Source organism: Salvelinus fontinalis, chromosome 32 (genome assembly GCF_029448725.1).
Source record: "Salvelinus fontinalis isolate EN_2023a chromosome 32, ASM2944872v1, whole genome shotgun sequence".
Lineage (NCBI taxonomy): Eukaryota > Metazoa > Chordata > Actinopteri > Salmoniformes > Salmonidae > Salvelinus > Salvelinus fontinalis.
Window position 1 is genome coordinate 45,842,908 of NC_074696.1, and position 20,661 is coordinate 45,863,568.

At 42.7% G+C, this 20,661-nt stretch overlaps 1 protein-coding gene across 1 annotated transcript in view; it reads left to right on the forward strand.

Annotated features, from left to right (window-relative positions):
* LOC129831473 (low-density lipoprotein receptor-related protein 12-like) overlaps nt 1-20,661 on the forward strand; it is a 40,181-nt gene that overhangs the window by 10,865 nt on the left and 8,655 nt on the right. The window contains exons 6-7 of the mRNA XM_055894880.1: nt 2,046-2,276; nt 12,895-13,116. Coding sequence (XP_055750855.1) covers nt 2,046-2,276; nt 12,895-13,116 — 453 coding nt within the window. The remainder of the gene's footprint in view (nt 1-2,045; nt 2,277-12,894; nt 13,117-20,661) is intronic.

A 20,661-nucleotide genomic window follows, 5' to 3' on the forward strand; every position in this document is an offset into this window, starting at 1 on the left:
CCAAAGGAGGAATTGGCTTTGAGGGTAACCAGTGAAATATATCTGCTGGAGCGCGTGCTGCGGGTGGGTGCTTTACCTAGCAAAGACTTGTTGATGACCTGGAGCCAGTGGGTTTGGCTACGATTATGAAGCGAGGGCCAGCCAACGAGAGCGTACAGGACGCAGTGGTGGGTAGTATATGGGGCTTTGGTGACAAAACGCATGGCACTGTGATAGACTACATCCAATTTGTTGAGTAGAGTGTTGGAGGCTATTTTGTAAATGACATCGCCCAAAGTCGAGGATCGGTAGGATAGTCAGTTTTACGAGGGTATGTTTTAGAGGTCGACCGATTAATCGGAATGGCTGATTTAATTAGGGCGATCAAGTTTTCATAACAATCAGAAATCAGTATTTTTAGGCGCAGATTTTTTATTATTATACACTGCTCAAAAAAATAAAGGGAACACTTAAACATCACAATGTAACGCCAAGTCAATCACACTTCTGTGAAATCAAACTGTCCACTTAGGAAGCAACACTGATTGACAATACATTTCGCATGCTGTTGTGCAAATGGAATAGACAACAGGTGGAAATTATAGGCAATTAGCAAGACACCCACAATAAAGGAGTGGTTTTACAGGTGGTGACCACAGACCACTTCTCAGTTCCTATGCTTCCTGGCTGATGTTTTGGTCACTTTTGAATGCTGGCGGTGCTTCAACTCTAGTGGTAGAATGAGACGGAGTCTACAACCCACACAAGTGGCTCAGGTAGTGCAGCTCATCCAGGATGGCACATCAATGCGAGCTGTGGCAAGAATGTTTGCTGTGTCTGTCAGCGTAGTGTCCAGAGCATGGAGGCGCTACCAGGAGACAGGCCAGTACATCAGGAGACGTGGAGGAGGCCGTAGGAGGGGAACAACCCAGCTGCAGGACCGCTACCTCCGCCTCTGTGCAAGGAGGAGCAGGAGGAGCACTACCAGAGCCCTGCAAAATGACCTCCAGCAGGCCACAAATGTGCATGCGTCTGCTCAAACGGTCAGAAACAGACTCCATGAGGGTGGTATGAGGGCCCGACGTCCACAGGTGGGGCTTGTGCTTATAGCCCAACACCGTGCAGGCCGTTTGGCATTTGCCAGAGAACACCAAGATTGGCAAATTCGCCACTGGCGCCCTGTGCTCTTCACAGATGAAAGCAGGTTCACACTGAGTACATGTGACAGACGTGACAGAGTCTGGAGACGCCGTGGAGAACGTTCTGCTGCCTGCAACATCCTCCAGCATGACCGGTTTGGCGGTGGGTCAGTCATGGTGTGGGGTGGCATTTCTTCGGGGGGCCGCACAGCCCTCCATCTGCTCGCCAGAGGTAGCCTGACTGCAATTAGGTACCGAGAGGAGATCCTCAGACCCCTTGTGAGACCATATGCTGGTGCGGTTGGCCCTGGGTTCCTCCTAATGCAAGACAATGCTAGACCTCATGTGGCTGGAGTGTGTCAGCAGTTCCTGCAAGAGGAAGGCATTGATGCTATGGACTGGCCCGCCCGCTCCCCAGACCTGAATCCAATTGAGCACATCTGGGACATCATGTCTCGCTCCATCCACCAACGCCACGTTGCACCACAGACTGTCCAGGAGTTGGCGGATGCTTTAGTCCAGGTCTGGGAGGAGATCCCTCAGGAGACCATCCGCCACCTCATCAGGAGCATGCCCAGGCGTTGTAGGGAGGTCATACAGGCACGTGGAGGCCACACACACTACTGAGCATCATTTTGACTTGTTTTAAGGACATTACATCAAAGTTGGATCAGCCTGTAGTGTGGTTTTCCACTTTAATTTTGAGCGTGACTCCAAATCCAGACCTCCATGGGTTGATAAATTTGATTTCCATTGATAATTTTTGTGTGATTTTGTCAGCACATTCAACTATGTATAGAAAAAAATATTTAATAAGAATATTTCATTCATTCAGATCTAGGATGTGTTATTTTAGTGTTCCCTTTATTTTTTTGAGCAGTGTATATATGTTTAAATTTGTCAAATAAAATGTCTTTATTTATTCAGTTTCCCTGCCTGTCCCGCTATACCCGTGTCTACACTTGCCTGCCCGAGTCACTCAAATGTGACGGCAGCATCGACTGCCAGGACCTTGGTGACGAGATTGACTGCGAAGTGCCGACCTGCGGCGACTGGCTGCGGAACTTCTATGGCACCTTCAGCTCGCCCAACTACCCTGACTTTTACCCACCAGGCAGCAACTGCACCTGGCTCATCGACACGGGCGACCACCGCAAGGTTGGTACTGATTCTTTTGCCTGTTTGAGAACGAGGACTGACCAAAATGGATGTGGCCAGGACTGTTAATTGTATTTTGTTTGTGTATTGTTGTACTGTATTCACATGGCTGAGACAACTATCTTTTGTCTAAAATGAATTCCTATTTGTCTAAAATTATATCCTATCCTTATATTTCCCTATACATATATTTCCGCTCCATGCTGCTCGCTCACACCACACTGCTCATTGGTAAGCGAATGCTCCTGCTACCTGTCTCTCCTTAACTTGTTGACTGGTGTTTTGGCTCAATGCCCTGCAATTTATTGCTTGCTTCTACAGTACCAACTTGCGAGTTGGACATCTCCCGCTCAAATAGTGTATGTGTGTGACTCATGTGTGATTGCTTGGGGTTTTGCTATTTCACAGGCTGTGTTTGTTTCAGGAGGTGTGGTGCAGCCTGTATTTGCAAACCCACTGTAGCTTACAGCAAACTTTTAGTAAATTCCTGTCAAGAAGAGCGACACGGAAACCCAGTTAGCCTAGCTAGCCTGGCGTTTCAAGTGGAGGTCGCTAACAAACGGTTTCAACGCTGCAGGTGCTGTGTTTATTTTGCTCTATTCAGGGGACAATGCGGACCACCCGGACTTTCAATGTAGCAGCTGTTTGCCCGCTGAGGACTACAGAAGCGAAGTTGCTACTCTTAGCGAACAAGTAGCAAACTTACACAAGCTACTGGGGAATCCACGTCCGCCCAAATTTCTCTTCTACTCCAGTAGCTGGACGCCATTCTGACTTGATGGGAGTGTTGCCACTGTTTAGTCTCGCCATAACCAACTGGCTGGTGCTCCGCAGGGATCCCTCCCAGAAGGGGTCTCCACTTCCCAGGAAGGTGGAGTTAGTCCGATGCTTCTGGAGGACTTAGTGGATGTTCCTATTCTTGACCCTGCCAACCAGCCATGGAGTCAAGACACTCAACGTGAAAGGTCAAAACCAGCTGCCTTTGGCAATTGGGGCCTCCTTGGTGGTGGGAAGCCAGACTTCAAACAGCTTCGCCGCCCTGGATCTAGATGTTCTGGCGCCTTCATCCCCGGTGAAAGAGTCTTCGTTGGTTATAGGATGATCAAACTGGGTGCTTTGGCATCTCGCATGCCCGGAACATGCTGGCTTGCGAGGTTCCGCCTCTTGTAAATCCTTGATGGGTCTTTCAAGTCATGCAAGGTGTAGGAATGGGCGTATTTCCTATTCCATCTCGCTGGCTGTTGTCTTAAGCAGCTCTATGGTGAGAAACGTCTCGGTTTTTGGAGCAAAAACCCTGTGCTACCCTGGGGCTTGAGTACAGGATATTACTAGAATGCTCCCCACCTTTCTACGTCAGCACACAGAAATTGATGTGGTTGTAGTGCATGGGGGATTTAATGACATTAGGAATTGTAGCTTGGAACGGATGACAGGATTTTGAAGAATGGATAGGTCTCTGCTGGATACCAAAAAACGTCCTATTATTTCTGTCCCGGTGCCCTCGCTGGGTCGAGGTAGTGAACATTTTAGCAAGCTTCTAGCACATCACAACTGGCTACTAGACTTCTCTAACTCCTTGGGTGTAACTTTTGTAGACAACTTTGACATATTTTCGTAGCAGATGATGCTCTATAAGGAGGATGGGATCCACCCTAATCATGTGGGTGGATAGATCCTGTCCAAACATTACAATTGCAGCGATTTCATTCTGCCACAGCTTCCCATGTTGATAGGGGTATTGTAAATAGTAGTTCTGTGCCTGTTAAATTAATTTCAATTGATAGCTCTCAGCTTCTGTAAGGTACCCACTGCTGTTGGCTCCACCTATGCTATTAAATGTTTTATAAAAACAATGTCCTATCCCAGAGCTCGAGTAAATTACATTACTAAGCTGGTCCTGAATATACTACATCAGGACATGGAAATCATATCTGGCCCTGTGCCCTCTGAATCATGGCATTGAACGGTTTAGCAGGATTCTTTCTCTACACAACTGGCTACGTGATTATTGCAGCTCAATGGGTGTAACTTTTGTTGATAATTTCAATATATTTTGGAAACAAAACACGTTTAATAAGGAGGATGGGATCCACCCATATCATTTGGGTTCATGGATCCTTTCACAGTATTATAAGGCTGTGTTGAGACAATGACTTGTCAATGACCCAAGCCCAGCTCAGTTAATCCCTACCATTGTGTTGCTGAGTCATCATAATGCTTTAACAAATGTACATTATACCAGGGGCATTGATAAGTAACCTAATTTATGTCCCTCTAACTGCCCTGAATGCCTCTGCTGATCCTACAGCTATTGTTTGCAAATTTATGCTGTTAGCACTGAGACAGTGTGCCCTAGTAGGTATTCCACGGTGTGCACCCCACACTGCACTAACATAAATAACATGAGAATATCTACTTCTGCTAGGCTTCCCAGTAAAGCAATGAAAACAAGCAAGCATCCCAGAAAAGTGCTCAAAATAGCCCACGTTAACATATGTAGCTTTAGAAACAAGGTTCATGAAATGAATAACTTGCTATTAATAGATGACATTCATATTCTGACTATCTCTGAAACTCACTTAGATAATACCTTTGATACAGTGGTAGCAATACAAGGTTATAACATTTACAGAACAGACAAATGCCAGCGGTAGAGGTGTTGCTTTTTATATTCAGAACCACGTTCCTGTAAAGCTTAGAGAGGATCTCATGTTAAATACTGTTGAAGTAATATGGCTGCAGGTTTATCTGCCTCACCTAAAGCCCATTCTTGTGGGAAGCTGCTATAGACCACCAAGTGCTAACAGTCAGTATCTGGATAACGTGTGAAATGCTTGATAATGTATATGATTTCAACAGAGGTATATTTATGGGTGATTTTTAAATATTGACTGGCTTTCATCAAGCTGCCCACTGAAGAAGCTTCAAACTAACCAGTGCCTGCAATCTGGTTATCAGTCAACCTGCCAGGGTAGTTACAAACAGCAGCATCTTTACAAATGCTGCAGAAATGTGCTTGAAAGCAGTATCCAGATCCATTGGATGTAGTGATCACAATATAGTAGCCATATCTAGGAAAACCAAAGTTCTAAAGGCTGGGTCTAATATACTGTATAAGAGGTCATACAATACGTTTTTGTAGCGCTTCCAAATTTGATGTAAGGAATTTGTTGATCCGGGGTCTGTAATGAGGGGCAAACAGACGCTGCACTTGCCACATTTATGAGATTGCATTTCCTAGTTACTAATAAGCATGCACCCATCAAGAAAATGACTTAAAACTGTTAAACCCTTGTGGATTGACAACCGATTGGCAAGCATACTACAAATTGAAAAATCATGTGACTAAACTGAATTAAAAAAAGAAGAAACTACACTATGAAACAAAGAGAAATTACCTAAAAAAATTTAGTAAAAATCTTTGGAGCACCTTCAATGAAATGTTGGGGAAAAATGCAAACTCAGCTCCATTCATTGAATCAGATGGCTCATTCATCACAAAACTGACTGATATTGCCAACTACTGGCATGATTTTTTTTCTTTGGCAAGATTAGCAAACATGACATGCCAGCAACAAATGCTGACACATCCAAGTATATCAGACCAAATTATGAAAGACAAGAATTGAACTTGTGAATTCTGTAAAGTCAGTGTGGAATTGTCTATCAACAATGATAAGCCACCAGGGTCTGACAATCTGAACGGAAAATGACTGAGGATAAGAGCAGACAATATTGCCACTCCTATTTGCCAGATTTTCAATTGAAGCCTACTAGAAAGTGTGTGCCCTCAGGCCTGGAGGGAAGCTAAAGCCATTCCGCTACCCAGGAATAGTAAAGCCCCCTTTACTGGATCAAAAAGCCAGCTAATCAGCCTGTTACCAACCCTTAGTAATTTTCTGGAAAAAATTGTTGACCAGATACAATGCTATTTCAAAGTAAACAAATTGACAATAGACTTTCAGCACGCTTATAGGGAAGGGCACTCAACAAGCACATCACTTACACAAATGACTGATGATTGGCTGAGAGAAATTGATGATACAATTATTTTGGGGGGCTGTCTAGACTTCAGTGCAGCTTTTGACATTATCGATCATAGTCTGCTGTTGGAAAAACGTATGTGTTTACAGCCCCTGCTATAATGTGGATAAAGAGTTACTTGTCTAACAGAACACAGAGGGTGTTATTTAACAAAGAGCTGCCGTTAGAGTGGGTGGCAAGGAATAAGTTAGCCCTAAATATTTCTAGAACTAAAAGCATTGTGTTTGGGACAAAACCCTAAACCTCAACTAAGTTTTGTAATAAATAATGTGGAAATGGAGCATGTTGAAATGACTAAACTGCTTGGAGTAACCCTAGATTGTAAGCTGTCTTGGTCAAAACATATTGATACAGTAGTAGCTAAGATGGGGAGAAGTCTGTCCATAATAAAGCAACGCTCTGCCTTCTTACCAACGCTATCAACAAGGCAGGTCCTACAGGCCCTAGTTTTGTTGCACCTTGACTACTATTCAGTCGTGTGGTCAGGTGCCACAAAAAAGGACGTAAGAAAATTACAATTGGCTCAGAACAGGGCAGCACAGCTGGCCCTTGGATGTACACAGAGAGCTAATATTAATAATATGCATGTCAGTCTCTCCTGGCTCAAAGTGGAGGAGAGATTGACTTCATCACTACTTGTATTTATGAGAGGTATTGACATGTTGAATGCTGTCTGTCTAAACTACTGGCACACAGCTTAGACACCCATGTATATGCCACAAGAGGTCCCTTCCTAGTCCCCAGGTCAAAAACAGACTATGGGGGGTGCACTATGGGGGGTGCACAGTACTACATAGAGCCATGACTACATGGAACTCTATTCCACATCAAGTAACTGACACAAGCAGTAAAATTAGATTTAAAAAAAACATTAAAAAAAAACACCTTATGGAACAGCGGTGACTGTGAAGCAACACAAACATAGGCACAGACACATGCATACATGCACATGGATTTAGTACTGTGGTGGAGTAGGGGCCTGAGGGCATACAGTGTGTTGTGAAATCTGTGAATGTATTGTAATGTTTAAAAAATTGTCTAAACTGCCTTAATTTTGCTGGACCCCAGAAAGAGTAGCTGCTGCCTTGGCAGAACAGTATACAGAGGTGGGACCAAGTCATAAGTAAGTCTCAAGTCTTAGCACTCAAGTTCCAAGTCAAGACAGGCAAGTCGGAGAGTCAAGACCATCAAGTCTCGAGTCTTTAACTTTGAGTTTCGAGTCCTAAACAAGTCATAATGTGCTCTTCACCAAATGTAATACCATTTAATATTTTTAACAAGAGGAATAGTTAGTATATTACATTTACGCAAATCATTAATGCTTTTTAAAAATATCTACCGTTGAAGTCGGAAGTTTACATACACTTAGGTTGGAGTCATAAAAACTAGTTTTTCAACCACTCCACAAATTTCTTGTTAACAAACTAGTTTTGGCAAGTCGGTTAGGACATCTACTTTGTGCGTGACACAAGTCTTTTTTCCAACAATTGTAAACAGACAGATTATTTCACTTATAATTCACTGTATCACAATTCCAGTGGGTCAGAAGTTTACATACACGAAGTTGACTGTGCCTTTAAATAGCTTGGAAAATTCCAGAAAGTGATGTCATGGCTTTAGAAGCTTCTGATAGGCTAATTGACATAGTTTGATTCAATTGGAGGTGTACCTTCAAACTCAGTGCCTCTTTGCTTGACATCATGGGAAAATCAAAAGAAATCAGCAAAGACCTCAGAAAAATAATGAGATATCTCCACAAGTCTGGTTCATCCTTGGGAGCAATTTCCAAATGCCTGAAGCTACCACGTTCATCTGTACAAACAATAGTACGTGAGTATAAACACCATGGGACCACACAGCCCTCATATCCCTCAGGAAGGAGACGCGCTCTGTCTCCTAGAGATGAACGTACTTTGGTGCAAAAGTGCAAATCAATCCCAGAACAACAGCAAAGGATCTTGTGAAGATGCTGGGGAAAGCCTGTACAAAATTATCTATATCCACAGTTAAACAAGTCCTATATCGACATAACCTGAAAGGCCGCTCAGCAAGGAAGAAGCCACTGCTCTAAAAGCACCATTAAAAAGCCAGACTACGGTTTGCAACTGCAGATGGGGACAAAGATCGTACTTTTTGGATAAATGTCCTCTGGTCTGATGAAACAAAAATAGAACTGTTTGGCCATAATGAGCATCGTTATGTTTGGAGGAAAAAAGGGGGATGCTTGCAAGCCGAAGAACACCATCCCAACCGCGTAGCACGGGGGTGGTAGCATCATGGTGTGGGGGTGCTTTTCTGCAAGAGGGACTGGTGCACTTCACAAAATTAATGGCATCATGAGGAAGGAACATTATGTGGATATATTAAAGAAACATCTCAAGACATCAGTCAGGAAGTTAAAGCTTGGTTGCAAATGGGTCTTCCAAATGGACAATGACCCCAAGCATACTTCCAAAGTTGTGGAAAAATGACTTAAGGAACACAAAGTCAAGGTATTGGAGTGGACAAGAGGCAGGTGGACAAACAAAAACCCACACATTCTGATAAACTCCAAGCATTGATTATGCAAGAATGGGCTGCCATCAGTCAGGATGTGGCCTAGAAGTTAATTGACAGCATTCCAGGGCGGATTGCAGAGGTCTTGAAAAAGAAGGGTCAACACTGCAAATATTGACTCTGCATCAACTTCATGTAATTGTCAATAAAAGCCTTTGACACTTATGAAATGCTTGTAATTATACTTCAGAATTCCATAGTAACATCTGACAAATATCTAAAGACACTGAAGCAGCAAACTTTGTGGAAATATTAATATTTGTATCTTTCTCAGCTTTTGGCCACGACTGTACACATGTACACACATGGATTTTGTGTTGTGTATATATGTGGTAGTGGACTTGAGGCACTGAGGGCACACACTCAGTGTGCTGTGAAATCTGTTATGAACGTATTGTAATGTTTTGAAAATTGTATAACTGACTTAATTTTGCCAGACCCCAGGAAGAGTAGCTGATGCCTTGGCAGCAGCTAATGGGGATCCATAATAAATACAAATATCAAGCTATTGTTTTGCTACATGTGCTCATAAGCATAGAGGTATTGTCAGTAGTAATCTTGTACACATTTACCTCAATTCTACTATTAGCATGTTGATAATGGCGCCGGAGGGGATGGCTGCCGTTTTTTGCGGGCTCCTAACCAGCTGCTATTTTGTGTTTTTTCACATTGTAACTTATTTTGTACATAATGTTGCTGCTACCGTCTCTTATGACCGAAAATAAATAACTTCTGGATATCAGAACAGAGATTACTGGACGAAGATTTTTTATTTAATGAGTCTGATGTGAAGGATGTACTGCTTCTCCGAAAACCAGGCCCAAATCTCCGTCATTCCGGTGAAGAAAAGCTGAAAATACAGGCGGCGGAGATCGGGGTGCCTTGTGAGAATTCGTTAACGAGTAGGTAACCCGCTTCTACCGTCCATTCTATTGGCCAACATGCAATCACGGGAGAATAAACTTGATAATGTCAGTTCGAGACTATCCTATCAACGGGACATTAAAAACTGTCATATTTTATGTTTCACTGAGTCGTGAAATGCATTGTTGGTTAAGGGCTTGTAAGTAAGCATTTCATGGTAAGGTTGTGTTGATAGCATGTGAAAAAATGTAATTTGATTTTAGCTCTGCAACTTTGAATCCAATCAGGAAGCCTATTGTGGCTAGCTCTACAAGTTATATTAACTTTTGTGGCACCATAGATATTCCTGCTGTTTTCAAATCTCGCAGAGGGCTTGGACTGTCACACATAAATGTGCTATGTAAGATCTTCTTTAATGGCACCATGCTCTCTTAGCAACTCTGTCCCCAAAATGTGTGAGCTGTTGGTTATAAAAGTGTCCATAAGCCAAAATATGCATGTTTATTGATGCTGTCCCTTGCCCCTGGTATTGTTTCTGATGATTTAAAAGCCTTTTTGGTAACTGAACTGGCTGTGTTAGATCTATATCTTGATTGGCTTACACATGCCTCAGATCAGTTTAAGAATATCTGTCTTGAGTTCAACTTGACTCGGCTGATAATGAAACCCACTCAGATTAATGTACAGTGTATACAGACCCCTTTCTTTTTTGATATTTGTCACGTTACAGCCTTGTTCTAAAATGTCCTCATCAATCTACACATCAATCTTAAAATAATGATGGACTGTCGTATCTCTTTGCTGTTCTTGCCATAATATGGACTTGGCCCTTTTTGGTAAAAGACCATCTTCTGTATACCACCCCTACCTTGTCAAAACACAACTGATTGGCTCAAACACCCTCAAACACCCTTAAAAAGGAAAGAAATTCCACAAATGAACTTTTAACAAGGCACATCTGTTAAAACCTCTACTTCATCACCATCCCTGATCCGGGAGCATCCTCATCAGTAAAAAGCTGACTAGCATAGCCTAGCATAGCGCCACAAGTAAATACTAGCATATAAATATCATGAAATCACAAGTCCAATACAGCAAATGAAAGATACACATCTTGTGAATCCAGCCATCATTTCCGATTTTTAAAATGTTTTACAGGGAGACACAATATGTATTTCTATTAGCTAACCACAATAGCAAAAGACTCAACCGCATATTTTCACCATTTTCTTTACCGCATAGGTAGCTATCACAAAACCGACCAAATAGAGATATAATTAGTCACTAACCAAGAAACAACTTCATCAGATGACAGTCTTATAACATGTTATACAATAAATCTATGTTTTGTTCGAAAATGTGCATATTTGAGGTATAAATCATAGTTTTACATTGCAGCTACAATCACAAATAGCACCGACGGAGCCAGAATAATTACAGAGAGCAACGTGAAATACCTAAATACTCATCATAAAACATTTATGAAAAATACATGGTGTACAGCAAATGAAAGATAAACATCTTGTGAATCCAGCCAATATTTCAGATTTTTTAAGTGTTTTACAGCGAAAACACAATATAGCATAATATTAGCTTACCACAATAGTCAAACACACAACTGCATTTATTCACCGCATAGATAGCATTCGCAAAAACCAGCAAAAGATATAAAATTAATCACTAACCTTGACCAACTTCATCAGATGACAGTCTTATAACATCATGTTACACAATACACTTATGTTTTGTTTGAAAATGTGCATATTTTGAGCTGCAAACCGTGGTTATACGTTGTGAATATGTAGCATCGATTCACCAAATTATCCGGAGATATTTTGGACAGTCACCTAATCTGACCAAAGAACTCATCATAAACTTTACTAAAAAATACATGTTGGACAGCAAATGAAAGATACACTAGTTCTTAATGCAATCGCCGTGTTAGATTTTTAAAAATAACTTTACCATAACAAACAGCTTACGTTATAGCGAGACAGCGCCCGCAAAAAGGAAGGAAAATAGGACTAAACATTTTCCACAGAAATACGAAATAACATCATAAATGGTTCTTACTTTTGCTGAGCTTCCATCAGAATCTTGTACAAGGAGTCCTTTGTCCAGAATAAATCGTTGTTTGGTTTTAGAATGTCCTCTTCTCCTGTCGAATTAGCAACCTTAGCTAGCCAAGTGGCGCGAAGATGTCCATCTTCACCTAACGTAGAGAACGGAAAACTCCAAAACTCCCGATAAACGTTGAATAATCTGATAAAACTATATTGAAAAAACATACTTTACGATGATATTATCACATGTATCAAATAAAATCAAAGCCGGAGATATTAGCCGTCTATACCGAACGCTTTTCAGAAGCCAATGCTGATGTTCCCGCGCCTTGGTAGACAAAGGAAATTGTGGTCACGTCATTCCAAGAGCTCTTGTTCGACCTCAGATCAAGCTAGACTCCCCATTCCACCTCCCACTGCCTGTTGACATCTAGTGGAAGGCGTATGAAGTGCACGTATATCCATAGATTTCAAGCAATTGAATAGGAAGGCCCTGGAACAGAGCATCGTTTTCAGATTTTTCACTTCCTGTCTGGAAGTTTGCTGCCAAATGAGTTCTGTTTTACTCACAGATATAATTCAAACAGTTTTAGAAACTTTAGTGTTTTCTATCCGAAAGTAATAAAAATATGCATATTGTACGATCTAGAATAGAGTACGAGGCAGTTTAATTTGGGCACGATTTTTTACAAAGTGGAAACAGCGCCCCCATATTGACAAGAAGTTAATTGAAATGCATTCCAGGTGAAGGGTGGTTACATTGAAGAATCTCAAATATAAAATATATTTTGATTTGTTTATCACTTTTTTGATTACTACGTGATTTCATATGTGCCATTTTATAGTTTTGGTGCCTTAACTCTTATTCTACAATGTAGAAGATAGTACCAATAAAGAAAAACCCTGGACTGAGTATGTGTGTCCAAGCCTTTGACTGGTTGTGTGTATGTGTGATATATATATATATATATATATATATATATATATATTTTATTTTTTTTCAAAAAAAAATTGGACAAGAACTCACCAGACGCAGACTATGTATTTACATTTTTTAAATCTTCATTATTTCTTTAATGTATTGATTCCAGGTGATCCTGCGTTTCATGGACTTCAAGCTGGACGGGACGGGCTACGGGGACTACGTCAAGGTGTATGACGGCTTGGAGGAAAACCCTCGCCTCCTACTTCGCGTCCTCACCGCCTTCGACTCACGTGCCCCCGTCGCCGTGGTCTCGTCCTCGGGCCAGCTGCGCGTACACTTCTATGCTGACAAGATCAACGCGGCAAGGGGCTTCAACGTTACCTACCAGGTAGGCATGAGTTAAAACAAGATGTCTCAGAATCGATTAGTTTCTATTGGTTTGGTTGCTAGGGCCCATTTTAATTGATTCAGCCAATAGTTCTCCTGGCAAAATATAGTAGGAGGTACTTACATCGTTGCACACTAGCTTCTTATTTATTGCAGGGGGAGAAAAGCTACACATAGTATAATAAAATGAAAATATATATACAGTATCAAAACAAATGTTATTTGTCACATATGCCGAATACAACCTTACAGTGAAATGCTTACTTACAAGCCCTTAACCAACAATGCAGTTTTAATAAAAATGTGTTAAGTAAAAAAAAATGATGTTAAAAATAACAAATAATTAAAGAGCAGCAGTAAAATAACAGTAGCGAGGCTAAATACAGGGGTATCGGTACAGAGTCAATGTGCGGGAGCACAGGTTAGTCGAGGTAATTGAGGTAATATGTACATGTAGGTAGAGTTAAAGTGACTATGCATAGATAATAAACAGAGTAGCAGCAGTAAAGAGGGGGGATGATGCAAATAGTCTGGGTAGTCATTTGATTAGCTGTTCAGGAGTCTTATGGCTTGGGGGTGGAAGCTGTTGAGAAGCCTTTTGGACCTAGACTTGGCGCTCCGGTACCGCTTGCTGTGTGGTAGCAGAGGGAACAATCTATGACTAGGCTGGGGTCTGACCATTTTTAGGGCCTTCCTCTGACACCGCCTGGTTATAGAGGTTCTGGATGGCATGAAGCTTGGCCCCAGTGATGTACTGGGCCGCACACACTACCCTCGGTAGTGCCTTGCGGTCAGAGGCCGAGCAGTTGCCATACCAGGCAGTGATGCAAACAGACAGGATGCTCTCAATGGTGTAGCTGTATAACTTTTTTAGGAGCTGAGGACCCATGCCAAATCTTTTCAGTCTCCTGAGTGGGAATAGGCTTTGTCGTGCCCTTTTCACGACTGTCTTAGTGTGTTAGGACCATGATAGTTTGTTGGTGATGTGGACACCAAGGAACTTGAAGCTCTCAACCTGCTCCACTGCAGCCCCATCGATGAGAATGGGGGCGTGCTCAGTCCTCCTTTTCCTGTAGTCCACAATCATCTCCTTTGTCTTGATCACGTTGAGGGAGAGGTTGTTGTCCTGGCGCCACATGGCCAGGTGTCTGACCACCTCCCTATAGGCTGTCTCATTGTTGTCGTTGATCATGCCTATCACTGTTGTGTCGTCGGTAAACTTAATAATGGTGTTGGAGTCGTGCCTGGCCATGCAGTCATGAGTGAACAGGGAGTACAGGAGGGTACTGAGCACGCACCCCTGAGGGGCCTCCGTATTGAGGATCAGTGTGGCGGATGTGTTGTTACCTACCCTTACCACCTGGGGGAGGTCCGTTTAGGAAGTCCAGGATCCAGTTGCAGAGGGAGGTGTTTAGTCCCAGGGTCCTTAGCTTATAACCAAAAAGAAACCTGATGAAACAGTTTGAGGGCACTATGGTGTTGAACGCTGAGCTGTAGTCAATGAATAGCGTTCTCACATAGGTGTTCCTTTTGTCCAGGTGGGAAAGGGCAGTGTGGAGTACAATAGAGATTGCATCATCTGTGGATCTGTTGGGGCGATATGCAAATTGTAGTGGGTTGAGGGTTTCTGGGATAATGGTGTTGTGAGCCATGACCAGCCTTTCAAAGCACTTCATTGCTACAGACTTGAGTGCTACGGGTCGGTAGTCATTTAGGCAGGTTACCTTAGTGTTCTTGGGAACAGGGACTAGGGTAGTCTGCTTGAAACATGTTGGTATAACAAACTCAGTCAGGGACTAGTTGAAAATGTCAGTGAAGACACTTGCCAGTTGGTCAGCGCATGTTCGGTAATCCGCCTGGCCCTGCGAACGTTGACCTGTTTAAAGGTCTTACTCACATCGGCTGCGGAGAGCGTGATCACACATACGATTCAATCTTAGTCCTGAATTAACGATTTGCCTGTTTGATGTTTCGTTGGAGGGCATAGGGGAATATTTTGAAACTTCCGGGTTAGAGTCCCGCTCCCTGAAAGCGGCAGCTCTACCCTTTAGCTCAGTGCGGATGTTGCTTGTAATCCATGGCTTCTGGTTGGGGTATGTACGTTCAGTCACTGTGGGGACAATGTCATCGATGCACTTATTGATGATGCCAGTGACCGATGTGGTGTACTCCTCAATGCCATCGGAAGAATCCCGGAACATATTCCAGTCTGTGCTAGCAAAACAGTCCTGTAGCTTAGCATGTGCGTCATCTGACCGCTTCTTTGACTGAGTCACTAGTGCTTCCTGCTTTAGTTTTTGCATGTAAGCATGAATCAGGAGAATAGAATTATGGTCAGATTTGCCAAAGGGCGAGGGAGAGCTTTGTACGCGTGTCTGTGTGTGGAGTAAAGGTGGTCTAGTGTTTTTTTCCTCTGTTTGCACATGTACCATGCTGGTAGAAATTAGGTAAAATGGATTTAAGTTTCCCTGCATGGAAGTCCTCGGCCACTAGGAGCGCCGCCTCTGGATATAAAGGTGAAATATATATATATATATATGTTTTAAATAAACAATGTGCCATTGGAACACAGGAGTGATGGTTGCTGATAATGGGCCTCTACGCCTATGTAGATATTCCATAAAAAAATCTGCCGTTTCCAGCTACAATAGTCATTTACAACATATTTCTGATCAATTTGATGTTAATTTAATGGACAAAAAATGTGCTTTTCTTTCAAAAACAAGGACATTTCTAAGTGACCCCAAACTTTTGTGTGTGTGTATATATATTTTTAAAGTATTTTATACACTGCTCAAAAAAATAAAGGGAACACTTAAACAACACAATGTAACTCCAAGTCAATCACACTTCTGTGAAATCAAACTGTCCACTTAGGAAGCAACACTGATTGACAATACATTTCACATGCTGTTGTGCAAATGGAATAGACAAAAGGTGGAAATTATAGGCAATTAGCAAGACACCCCCCAAAACAGGAGTGATTCTGCAGGTGGTGACCACAGACCACTTCTCAGTTCCTATGCTTCCTGGCTGATGTTTTGGTCACTTTTGAATGCTGGCGGTGCTCTCACTCTAGTGGTAGCATGAGACGGAGTCTACAACCCACACAAGTGGCTCAGGTAGTGCAGTTCATCCAGGATGGCACATCAATGCGAACTGTGGCAAAAAGGTTTGCTGTGTCTGTCAGTGTAGTGTCCAGAGCATGCAGGCGCTACCAGGAGACAGGCCAGTACATCAGGAGACGTGGAGGAGGCCGTAGGAGGGCAACAACCCAGCAGCAGGACCGGTACCTCCGCCTTAGTGCAAGTTGTAGACTCCGTCTCATGCTACCACTAGAGTGAGAGCACCGCCAGCATTCAAAAGTGACCAAAACATCAGCCAGGAAGCATAGGAACTGAGAAGTGGTCTGTGGTCACCACCTGCAGAATCACTCCTGTTTTGGGGGGTGTCTTGCTAATTGCCTATAATTTCCACCTTTTGTCTATTCCATTTGCACAACAGCATGTGAAATGTATTGTCAATCAGTGTTGCTTCCTAAGTGGACAGTTTGATTTCACAGAAGTGTGATTGACTTGGAGTTACATTGTGTTGTTTAAGTGTTCCCTTTATTTTTTTGAGCAGTGTACTTTTATTTATACAGGGGATCAACTCAGACCAAGGTCTCATTTGCAGTAGAGCCCTGTTTTCAATGCAAATGTAAAAAAATACATATGCACAAATACAGACACATTAATAAGACATATACATTAAGACATATAGACATTAAGAACAATCACAATTAACAATTTAAAGATTAGAGATACATTTTTGCATTGCCCATGGGGCACCATAACATCCATTCTAAGAGCTTTTTGTAAATTGTTCCACTTCTAAGGTGCAGCATAGCTTGACAACTGTGAGAAGCATTGGAGTCAACATGGGACAGAATCCCTGTGGAACGTTTTCGACACCTTGTATAGTCCATGCTCTGACGAATTGAGGCTGTTATGAGGGCAAAAGGGAGTGCAACTCCATATTAGGAACGTGTTCCTAATGTGTTGTACACAGTGTATATAGTCATAACAATATTATCAACATTGTTTTGTCATAAACAAATAATCTCCTCACCCCAAGGTAGAAGGAGCGCATTTTCATTTCACCGATAGAATCAGGAAGTTTTGACTTTCTGTCTATTCATCTGCTCATAGTGTACCACAAGATCTCGCAGTCATAGCGAATGCACAACGGGCCAGAGAAGGAAGCACTGCCCCACACGGAGCTGTTTATTTCAGAGGCTGGGGAAAAATTCTTTATATATACACAAAACATTAGGAACACCTTTGCACCCTCTTTTTCCACAGAACAGGGATGTTGACTCCAATGCTTCCCACAGTTGTGTCAAGTTGGCTGGATGTCTTTTGAGTAGAGGTCGACCGATTAATCGGCATGGCGGATTAACTAGGGCCAATTTCAAGTTTTCATAACAATCGGTAATCTGCATTTTTGGACGCCGATTATGGCCGATTACTTTGCAATCCTCGAGGAGACTACGTGGCAGGCTGACCACCTGTTACGTGAGTGCAGCAAGGAGCCAAGGTAAGTTGCTAGCTAGCATCAAATCAAATTTATTTATATAGCCCTTCGTACATCAGCTGATATCTCAAAGTGCTGTACAGAAACCCAGCCTAAAACCCCAAACAGCAAGCAATGCAGGTGTAGAAGCACGGTGGCTAGGAAAATCTCCCTAGAAAGGCCAAAACCGAGGAAGAAACCTAGAGAGGAACCAGGCTATGAGGGGTGGCCAGTCCTTCTGGCTGTGCCGGGTGGAGATTATAACAGAACATGGCCAAGATGTTCAAATATTCATAAATGACCAGCATGGTCAAATAATAATAATCACAGTAGTTGTCGAGGGTGCAGCAAGTCAGCACCTCAGGAGTAAATGTCAGTTGGCTTTTCATAGCCGATCATTAAGAGTATCTCTACCGCTCCTGCGGTCTCGAGTTGAAAACAACAGGTCTGGGACAGGTAGCACATCTGGTGAACAGGTCAGGGTTCCATAGCAGCAGGCAGAACAGTTGAAACTGGAGCAGCAGCACGGCCAGGTGGACTGGGGACAGCAAGGAGTCATCATGCCAGGTAGTCCTGAGGCATGGTCCTAGGGCTCAGGTCCTTCGAGAGAGAGAAAGAAAGACAGAATTAGAGAGAGCATACTTAAATTCACACAGGACACCGGATAAGACAGGAGAAGTACTCCAGATAAAACAAACTGACCCTAGCCCCCCGACACCTAAACTACTGCAGCATAAATACTGGAGGCTGAGACAGGAGGGGTCAGGAGACACTGGCCCCATCCGATGATACCCCCGGACAGGGCCAAACAGGAAGGATATAACCCCACCCACTTTGCCAAAGCACAGCCCCCACACCACTAGAGGGATATTTTCAACCACCAACTTACCATCCTGAGACAAGGCCGAGTATAGCAATTTTGGGGCTTCACCATGTTTCATTGAAATGTACAGCTGTGTGTCATCCGCATAGCAGTGAAAGTTAACATTATGTTTTCAAATGACATCCCCAAGAGGTAAAATATATAGTGAAAACAATAGTGGTCCTAAAACGGAACCTTGAGGAACACCGAAATGTACAGTTGATTTGTCAGAGGACAAACCATTCACAGAGACAAACTGATATCTTTCCAACAGATAAGATCTAAACCAGGCCAGAACTTGTCCGTGTAGACCAATTTGAGTTTCCAATCTCTCCAAAAGAATGTGGTGATCGATGGTATCAAAGGCAGCACTAAGGTCTAGGAGCACGAGGACAGATGCAGAGCCTCGGTCTGACGTCATTAAAAGGTAATTTACCACCTTCACAAGTGCAGTCTCAGTGTTATGATAGGGTCTAAAACCAGACGGAAGCCTTTCGTATACATTGTTTGTCTTCAGGAAGGCAGTGAGTTGCTGCGCAACAACTTTTTCAAAAAAGATTGAGAGGAATGGAAGATTCGATATAGGCCGATTAGTTTTTTATATTTTCTGGGTCAAGGTTTGGCTTTTTCAAGAGAGGCTTTATTACTGCCACTTTTAGTGAGTTTGGTACACATCCGGTGGATAGAGAGCCGTTTATTATGTTCAACATAGGAGGGCCAAGCACAGGAAGCAGCTCTTTCAGTAGTTTAGTTGGAATAGGGTCCAGTATGCAGCTTGAAGGTTTAGAGGCCATGATTATTTTCATCATTGTGTCAAGAGATATAGTACTAAAACACTTGAGTGTCTCTCTTGATCCCAGGTCCTGGCAGAGTTGTTACAGACTCAGGACAGCTGAGCTTTGGAGGAATACGCAGATTTAAAGAGGAGTCTGTAATTTGCTTTCTAATGATCATGATCTTTCCCTCAAAAAGTTCATGAATGTATTACTGCTGAAGTGAAAGCCATCCTCACTTGGGGAATGCTGCTTTTTAGTTAGCTTTGCGACAGTATCAAAAAGACATTTCGGATTAAACTTATCTTATAAAAAACAATCAATCTTCACATAATCACTAGTTAATTACACATGGTTTATGATATTGCTAGTTTAACTAGCTTGTCCTGTGTTGCATATAATCGGTGCCTGTTAATTTATCATCGAATCACAACCTACTTCGCCAAACAGGTGATGATTTAACAAAAGCGCATTCGCGGGAAAAAATTTAAACAGAAAAGTGGTGCGTGCATATGTATTCACCCCCTTTGCTATGAATCCCCTAAATAAGATCTAGTGCAACCAATTACCTTCAGAAGTCACATAATTAGTTACATTGCACAAATGTGGACTTTATTTAAGTGACATGATCGCAGTATATATACACCTGTTCTGAAAGGCCCCAGAGTCTGTAACACCACTAAGCAAGCGGCACCACCATGCAAGTGGCACCATGAAGACCAAGGAGCTCACCAAACAGGTCAAGGACAAAGTTGTGGAGAAGTACAGATCAGGGTTGGGTTATTTATTTTTTAACGAAACTTTGAACATCCCACTGAGCACCATTTAAATCCATGATTAAAAAATGGAAAGAATATGGCACCACAACAAACCTGCCAAGAGAGGGCTGCCCACCAAAACTCGGGGACCAGGCAAGTAGGGAATTAATCAGAGAGGCAACAAAGAGACCAAAGATAACCCTGAAGGAGCTGCAAAGCTCCACAGCGGAGATTGGAGTGTCTGTCCGTAGGACCACTTTAAGCCGTACACTCCACAGAGCTGGGCTTTACGGAAGAGTGGCCAGAGAAAGGCATTGCTTAAGAAAAAAATAAGCAAACACGTTTGGTGTTCGCCATAAGGCGTGTGGGAGACTCCCCAAACATATGGAAGAAGGCACTCTGGTCAGATGAAACAAAAATGTAGCTTTTTGGCCATCAAGGTAAACGCTATGTCTGGCGCAAACCCAACACCTCTCATCACCCCGAGAACACCATCCCCACAGTGAAGCATGGTGGTGGCAGCATCATGTTGTGAAGATGTTTTTCATCGGCTGGGACTGGGAAACTGGTCAGATTTGAAGGAATGATGGATGGCTTTA